We start from the raw sequence: 9544 nt of genomic DNA on the forward strand, positions 1-9544 counted from the left end.
GTCCCCAACCCAGACTCCAGATCTTCTGTGATCCTACCTGTGCTGGCCTCCCAAAAAAGCTCCTCTTTGCTCTCTATGCATGCCAACTCCATTTGCAATTTTTTTTCTTTCTATAATGGTCTAGCTCCCTGAAAAGCTAGACCTGCAAATGAAGGAAGACCTTGAGGAGTGAAAATGTTCACAGGTATAACCGTGTTAGAAATGAAGACACTCAGGACCCAGTTCTAACCTTCTGAAACAGAATGTGCATTTTAAGAAACTCACCAGGAGATTCACAGGACCTGAAATCTGAGGAGCACTGATCTAGGCTACTTCCCATACATTCTTTCCTTTTATTTTTCTTTTGCGCCTCTCCCTGACCTATGCCTAGGAAGATTTCTCATCAAATTTCATTGTAAAGTGGAAAGTTAGAAACTGGCATGGAATATGAGCTATACAGTCTTCATGAGGAGGACAACTTACTTGGGGTTGGCTCATAAAGGGGATTTCAAACTTTGGCTTCTGAAAACCAAATGTGATTAGTTAAATCAGACCATACTAACCAAAGCACACAGAGTATCAAAATTCATAGATAAACTGGAGTTTGTATAAACATGTTAGAAATGTCATCTGTGATGTAAGTAGTGCAATTCCAGTTAAAAAAAAAATCTAGAACTGTCAACACTGATTTGATTTTTATTTCAGAGTCTGTAATGCCCTGAGGTATTGCCTGGATTCCTCATATATGTCCATGTCCATAACACCCAGTGGAAAAGCTTAGGACTGTTGTAAAGAGAATCAATCCTTCGGTGTTATCAGGGGAATTGGGGTTTTTCACCTCCTCCTCTGGCAAAAGTGCACAGTTATGTAATTGGTTGATGTGGTTCAAAACAAACTCATATAAACAACATTTTCCTGAGCTTGGAAAATGAAGATTCCAGAATGAATCAGTGTGCAAAATGATGCTGCCTATGTAGAGTCACTGCAGTGTTCTTGTCCTATTTTCTACTTCAGAAAGCAAAAAACTGAAAGGATCTCCACAGTTTCTTGAGAGATAATGGTAAGAGTGAATGATTTCTATAATACTCATTATTTTCTTAAAAAAGTTAAAACTATTAAATTTATAACAATTTTGATTTCATTTATAAGCCAATTCAAGCCAATGTATAGCCAACTGAAAATGAAAAATGAACAGTGAATAATCTACAACTTTTATTATTATGAGTAAAATCTGGATAAGCAAAATAGCTCTAAGACTACACTGTATTCCTTGCTGCTGCTGCGTCGCTTCAATCGTGTCCGACTCTGTGCGACCCCATAGACGGCAGCCATCAGGCTTCCCCTCCCTGGGATTCTCCAGGCAAGAAAAGTGGAGTGGGTTGCCATTTCCTTCTCCAATGCATGAAAGTGAAAAGTGAAAGTGAAGTCGCTCAGTCATGTCGGACTCTAGCAACCCCATGAACTGCAGCCTACCAGGCTCCTCCGTCCATGGGATTTTCTAGGCAAAAGTACTGGAGTGGGGTGCCATTGCCTTCTCTGTCTGTATTCCTTAATGATATATAATTATTTAGTTAGAATAATTACAATGACTCTGTAGGATAAGTTTTGGTGAAGTAGAACATCAAAAAAATTAAAAGTGAGTTTGGGGATTTAAGTCATAATGTTTCCTGTATAAGAAATCTTTCTGATAATTGTATTCAAAACACTCATTTCATTTTGTTGCTGTTGTTCAGTCACTAAGTTGTATCCAACTCTTTGCGATGCCATGGACTGCAGCACTCCAGGTTCCCCTGTCTTCCACTATCTCCTGGAGTTTGCCCAAATTCAAGTCCATTAAGTCGGTGATGCTATCTAACCATCTCATCTTTTGCCACCCCTTTGTCTTTTTGCCTTCAATCTTTCCCAGCATCATGGTCTTTTCCAATGAGTTGGCTCTTCGCGTCAGGTGGCCAAAGTATTGGAGTTTCAGCTTCGGCATCAGTCCTTCCAATGAATATTCATTTAATTAACCACATTAACAAATTAAATTTTAAGTTAATTTGCTTAAACCATAACCGCTCTATCGTTTTACCAACTTCTGACAATAATTTCATTGAAAACAAAAATTTCTGGAAAAATTCAGAAAATATTTCCCAGTGCTCTTTTCTGTCTTATGACTTAATAATCACCCACACATTGAATTGAAAATTTGATTTTCATTAGTTATTGGGGACTGCATGGAACAAAACCCATTCCCAATATACATTGAACAAATTCAAATTTTTGGATTGGTTATTTATGTTGCCTGTATTAAGTTTCAGTACTTGGCTCAATTTTTTCTGCTATCAAGCTGGTAGAAAAACAGAATCTGTCAGGTAAACCCAGCAGGATTTCTAGGGAAAGTCAGCTGTAGTCATAATAATAACAACGATAATGTGCAGTGGTAGAATATTTAACAGCAATACAAATTTGTAAAGTAAAATTAAAATGAAAGTCTCTGTTCCATATACAAATTCCATAGTAAATAAACAGAGTTTTGAATAAAAGAAAAAGGATTTATAGTACTGATAGCTTTTAACAAAAGTCAAATTTAAGACAAATATTTAAGCCATACCTCTAGCCTTTCCTTATTTCATCTAAGCTTTTCTCTGATACTTCCTCATTCCCTCTTCAATGCTTTGTCTGTCCTACACTTATCTATCTATATTCCTTCTCCTCTTTTGCTTCTTGTTTCCTTTTCACCTCCCCCACCAAATTTCTCATTCTATCGTTTATCCTCTTTCTTCTCAATGCTTGCCTCTCTTTCTTTTGAAAATTTAATGACATTGTTTCTCAAGACAAAAAATAATTTGCATCTGTCTCCACATCTCAGATACTCTCCTTCATTCTCCTCACTGCTGTGCCACTTGCTTCGCATTCATTACTTATTATTATCTGACATTTGTTTTGTCACAAATAAAAACTCATCTCACTAAAGCCATTACAAATCTCTTAAATCCTACTCAGTGATTTCAGTTCACTCTTTTTCTTACCAAATAAATTGTACTTTCCTTTGTCTTTTTTTGTGCTTTCCACTCTTTAGGTTCATAAAACTACCTTTCTATTTCCCTCCTGCTTCTCTAGTCACTGTTCAGTAGCCTTTACTGGTCTTTTCTTTTCCCTCCTTGTGTGAGCCAATGTTCCTGGTTGCAAAATGAAATGAGTTAATTCAATGGAAATTGGCTCTAACAAGTAAGTGCTAGGGAAGTTACATAAATCCACTGGACAAATGGGCAGGAACACATAAAAAAAGAAGTTGAACAGTTAACCGCCAAAATCATATTGCAGCTCTAGCTCAGTGAGACCTGTTGCCATTGCTGCTGAATTTGAAGCTCACAATGAAAATGCCATTGTTGTGGGTGCAGGATGCATTTTGGCGTCATGATATTGCAACTTCATTGACTTGGAAAATCTCTTTTCTCAACGTTTGACCTCTTTTTCCTCTCTTCATATCCAAATTCAGTGTACATGAGTTTGAGTGGCTAATGTTAGATCTGATCCCCTCACTCTAGGTTCAGGGGGAAGATAAGGTCAGTTTTTAGAATTTTTACTTCTAGAGTGAATGCTTATTTTTGTCTAACACCAAGAGTCATATGGCAGAAAAGAGAATCAAATATTATTAACTAATACATGATGGGTATCTATTTTAATTTAATATAACACCTCCACATGTATTTTCTTTTACCTTATCCACACTGTCCACTGTCTTCTGGATAGGCCATACATACTTTGCTTTCAACCACCTCAATGTCTTGTAAGTCATTATTTCTTTATGCTCTTATAGATTATTATTGCTAAATTTATGTCACTTTGATATTCAGAAGTTTCTTGAAAAAACTGGCCTCTGCATCTGAAGTTTCCTTAATTTTCCATGATCACCTAGTAAGATACCAACTGACTTTCATCTTTCCTAACCCACTCTTCCAGCTTCCCTGATAGCTCAGTTGGTAAAGAATCTGCCTGCAATGCAGGAGACCCTGGTTTGATTCCTGGGTCAGGAATATCCGCTGGAGAAGGGATAGGCTACCCACTCCAATATTCTTGGGCTTCCCTTGTGGTTCAGCTTGTAAAGAAACCGCTGCAATGCAGGAGATTCCTGGATCGGGAATTCCTGGATCCTGGAAGATCGGGAAGTTTCCTGGATCAGGAAGATCCCCCTGGAGAAGGGAAAGGCTACCCACTCCAGTATTCTGGCCTGGAGAATTCCATGGACTGTATAGTCCCTAGGGTGGCAAAGAGTCAGACATGACTGAGCAACTTTCACTAGCCCACTCTTCATATCTCATGTGTCACCAAGTCCCAGTAACTCGACATTGTGATTTATTTTGATCTGTTTCTTTGCCTTCTCAAAACTCCCATGGCATATCACATATGAACTAAAAACTTCAGATACATTTAAATCACTTGGGGAGCATTTATAAAATGCATATTATTAGATGCCATTTATGACATGCATGGCATTGAATTCAGTTGTTAAAGCAGGCCCTTGTAACATTTTTACTTCTGATGCCGCATCCATGACTAAAACATGGCATTTCTCTACCTTAGCAGTTTTCCCATAAATTTGCTCATGTTCAGAATGTCTTTCCTCTATTTTACATCTGTTCACTCCCATATACATTTTGAGATACAATAGGTGGTTGGTCAAAAAGTTTGTTTGGGTTTTTCCATAAGACCATACAGAAAAATTGAACAAAATTTTTGGCCAACGTAATAGTTGGTTTTTTACAGCACAATAATTTCCCCCAAATACTTTTCACGTATTTCAGTAAGAGTAAATAAAATAAAGTGTATGTTTTTATTTATATTATCTTTCTGAAATTTTCTTTTTAAATGACTGGTGACTGTCCTTTTCCCATCTACTGCACTGTATTTCAGAGGCCATCTATTAAGGATATGGAAACAAAAAATGTAACAGAGCTGACAGAGTTTGTTCTCACAGGACTTACATATGAACCAGTATGGCAAGTACCCCTGTTCCTGCTCTTCTTGATGATATACCTCATCACTATCATGGGAAACCTTGGTCTGATTGCTCTCATCTGGAATGACCCTCATCTTCAAATTCCCATGTACTTATTCCTGGGGAATTTGGCCTTAGTGGATATTTGGTTATCCTCCACAGTGACTCCCAAGATGTTGGTCAACATTATCAACCAGAATAAGAGGATATCTCTCTCTGAATGTATGGTGCAATTTTTTTCGTTTGTAGTCAGTGCGACTATGGAATGTTTTCTGCTGGCGATGATGTCGTATGATCGTTATCTAGCCATATGCAACCCACTACTTTATCCAGCCATTATGACTCATAAACAATGCATGGGAATGTTAGTTTCATCATTTGTTGGTGGCCTTTTTCATGCCTTAATTCATACAGGCTTTTTATTCAGACTATCCTTTTGTAATGTCAACATAATACATCACTTTTATTGTGACATCATGCCCTTGTTTAAAATTTCTTGTACTGATCCTTCTATTAATGTTCTGATGATATTTATTTTCTCTGGTTCAATACAGGTGTTCACCATTCTTATTGTTCTTATCTCTTATACACTAGTTCTCTTCACAATTTTAAAAAATAAGTCTGCACAAGGCATAAGGAAGGCCTTCTCCACCTGTGGGGCCCACCTTCTATCTGTCTCTTTATACTATGGCCCTCTTCTTTTTATGTATGTGCGCCCTGGATCCACACAAGCAGATGACCAGGATATGATGGACTCTCTGTTTTACACTGTCATAATTCCTTTCCTAAATCCCATTATCTACAGCCTGAGAAATAAAAAAGTCATATATTCACTGCTAAAAATATTAAAAAGAAACATTTAGATTTAATACTAATATGTGTTCTCTTATATAAAAACAATATAAAATTATGTAGATTAAATGTTTAATTGTGTTTAATGTTCAAAGTTTTTTGCATTCATAACTGTTCTATTATTTTAATGACTTAAGATTTTAGTGCCTAATCAGTGATTTTAAATATTTGTATATATTATTCAAACACACAGGAAATTTTAATCAAGTATTCATATCATACTAAAATAAGCAGAAATGAAAATATTTTACATGCTTGCATATTCTTCATTATGGTTTTATAACTGTATTTACTAAACATATATTAAGCACTAAAATTGTGCTGTGCCTCTGAAAAGAACTCAAATATGAGGCCTTTGATCGTAATCAACCATATAGTCTGGAGACTCATATTATGTGTAACTCCACATAGTAAGCATGTTGTGTTTGAGTGAACAGAGGTAGATCCCAGGAACGCTGCTGACCATCAAAAGGTCTTCTATTCTACTTTATTTAGGACATGGTGAGCTCACTTATTGTGTATTCAACTCTCATTGGACACAGAAGAATAAACACAATGAGAAAGCAATGAAGAAAACATGAGAAAGGATTCAAGGATTTTGACCTGACCTTCACCACTGAAGGATTCTCTTAACTCAGCCTGCTTCTATGAGGACCAAAAAGGAGTGTTGCCTCTCACTGCCCATAATACTTTCTAAGGCCCCTTCTAGCTATACTTGTTATTGTGTAGTCTGAAAAACTTCACTGTGTCAGAAAGCTAATAGTTTACATTGAGGACCTAATTTGAAATGGGCATAGGGAATAAATAACTGGCAGAATAGGAAGTAAATGGTCTCAATCTTGGAAATCTGCCAAATGGCACAGTGGTAAGGAATCTGCCTGCCAATTCAGGAGGCACAAGACATGCGGGTTCAATCCCTGGGCCAGGGAGATCCCATAGAGGAGGAAATGGCAACCCCCTCCAGTACTCCTACCTGGAAAATTCCATGAACAGAGGAGCCAGGTGAAACAGTCCACAGGATCACAAAGAGTCAGACAAAATGAGCACACGAGCACACAAGTGCAAACTACTGTAGGGACTGAATGTCAGTTTTCCCCCAAATTCATATGTTGAAGCACCAACCCCTTAATATGGTGGTATTAGAGTAGACTCTTTGGCAGGTAATTAGTCTTAGATGAGATCATAAGATCATGAACTCCTTGTTTCAAAATTCAGACTTAAATTGAAGAAAATAGGGAAAATCACTAAACCAATCAGTTATGACCTAAATCAAATCCCTTATGATTATTCAGTAGAATGAGAAACAGATTTCAGGGATTAGATTTGATAGACAGAGTGCCTGAAAAAATATGGACAAAGGTTCATGACATTGAACAGGAAGCAGTGATCAAGATCATTCCCAAGGAAAATGAAACGCAAAAAGGCAAAATGGTTGTCTGAAGAGGCCTTACAAATAGCTGAGAAAAGAAGAGAAGTTAAAGGCAAAGGAGAAAAGGAAAGATATACCCATTTTATTGTAGAGTTCCAAAGAATAGCAAGGAGAGATAAGAAAGCCTCCTCAGTGATCAATGCAAAGAAATAGAGGAAAACAACAGAACGGGAAAGACCAGAGATTTCTTCAAGAAAATTAGAGATACCGAGGGAACATTTTATGCCAAGATGGGCTCAATAAATGACAGAAATGGTATGGACCTAACAGAAGCAAAATATATTAAGAAGAGGTGGCAAGAATACACAGAAGAACTATACAAAAAAATCTTCATGACCCAGATAACCACAATGGTCTGATAAGTCATCTAGAGCAGACATCCTGGAATGTGAAATCAAGTGGGCTTTAGGACACATCACTATGAATAAAGCTAGTGGAGGCGATGGAATTCCAGTTAAGCTACTTCAAATCCCAAATGATGATGCTGTGAAAGTGCTGCACTCAATGTGTCTGCAAATTTGGAAAACTCAGCATTGGCCACAGGACTGGAAAATGTCACATTTCATTCCAATCCCAAAGAGGGGCAATGCCAAACAATGTTCAAACTATCATACAACTACACTCATCTCACATGCTAGGAAAGTAATGCTCAAAATTCTCCAAGCTGGGCTTGAATAGTACATGAACCATGAACTTCCAGATGTTCAAGCGGATTTAGAAAAAGCAGAAGAATAAGAGATCAAATTACCAACATCTGTTGGATCATAGGAAAAGCAAGAGAATTCCAGAAAAAAAAACATCTACTTCTGCTTCACTGACTATGCTGAAGCCTTTGACTGTATATGGATCACAACAAACTGTGGAAAATTCGGAAAGAGATGGGAATACCAGACCACCTTACCTGTCTCCTGAGAAAGCTGCATGCAGGTCAAGAAGCAACAGTTAGAACTGGACATGGAACAACAGACTGGTTCCAAATTGGGAAAGGAGTATGTCAAGGCTGTTTATTGTCACCCTGCTTATTTAACTTATATGTAGAGTACATCATGCAGAATGCCAGACTGGATGAAGCACATACTGGAATCAAGATTGTCGGAAGAAATGCCAATATCCTCAGATATGCAGATGACACCACCCTTACGGCAGAAAGTGAAGAGGAACTAAAAAGCCTCTTGATGAAAGTGAAAGAGGAGAGTGAAAAAATTGGATTAAAATTCAACATTCAGGAAACTAGGATCATGGCATCTGGTCCCATAAATTCATGGCAAATAGATGGGGAAATAGCAGAAACAGTGAGAGACTTTATTTTGGGGGGCTCCAAAATCACTGCAGATGGTGACTGCAGCCATGAAATTAAAAGATTCTTGCTCCCTGGAAGAAAAGCTATGACCAACCTAGACAGCATATTAAAAAGCAGAGACATTACTTTGCCAACAAAGGTCCGTCTAGTCAAGGCTATGGTTTTTCTAATAGTCATGTATGGATGTGAGAGTTGGACTGTGAAGAAGGCTGAGCGCCGAAGAACTGATGCTTTTGAACTGTGGTGTTGAAGAAGACTCTTGAGAGTCCCTTGGACTGCAAAGAGATCCAACCAGTCAATCCTAAAGGAGATTAGTCTTGAATATTCTTTGGTAGGACTGATGCTGAAGCTGAAACTCCAATACTTTGGCCACCTGATGCGAAGAACTGACTTCTTGGAAAAGACCCTGATGCTGGGAAAGATTGAAGGCAGGAGGAGAAGGGGATGACAGGATGACATGGTTTGATGGCATCACCGACTTGATGGACATGAGTTTGAGCAAGCTCTTGGATTTGGTGCTGGACAGGGAAGCCTGGTGTGCTGCAATTCATGGGGTTGTAAAGAGTCGGACATGACTGAGTTACTGAACTGACTAACTGAGGTCATAAAGGTAAGGCTTTTCATGATGGGATTAGTCCCCTTACACGAAGAGAGAGAGACAAGAGAGCTAGCTTTCTCTACAGGTGTACTCAGCTAGGAAAGGCCAAATGAGAAGGCAGGTGTTTGCCAGCCAGAAAGCAAGTTCTCACCAGTACAGTGTTTGTTGGACCCTTGGACTCAGACTTCCGAACCTTAGAATGTAAAAAGTAAATGTCTGTGTTATAAGGCCAAAAATCTATGATATTTGATTATAGCAGTGTGAGTTAAAAAACAAAACAAAACAACAACAAAAAAAAAACACTACTTGCCCACAGCAATCAGAGCAGAAAAAGAAATAAAAGGAATCCAAATTGAAAAAGAAGAAGTAAAAATCTCACTGTTTGCAGATGACATGATCCTCTAC

At 38.0% G+C, this 9544-nt stretch overlaps 1 protein-coding gene across 1 annotated transcript; it reads left to right on the plus strand.

The window, feature by feature from the left end:
• The first annotated feature begins 4872 nt into the window (after positions 1 to 4872).
• On the plus strand, positions 4873 to 5823 carry LOC129644794 (olfactory receptor 5H2-like). Its single transcript, XM_055570248.1, has one exon. It carries the CDS (start codon positions 4894 to 4896, stop codon positions 5821 to 5823), a length of 930 nt encoding a protein of 309 aa, XP_055426223.1. The 5' UTR covers positions 4873 to 4893.
• The last annotated feature ends 3721 nt before the right edge of the window (positions 5824 to 9544 follow it).

Source organism: Bubalus kerabau, chromosome 2, assembly GCF_029407905.1.
Source record: "Bubalus kerabau isolate K-KA32 ecotype Philippines breed swamp buffalo chromosome 2, PCC_UOA_SB_1v2, whole genome shotgun sequence".
NCBI lineage: Eukaryota > Metazoa > Chordata > Mammalia > Artiodactyla > Bovidae > Bubalus > Bubalus kerabau.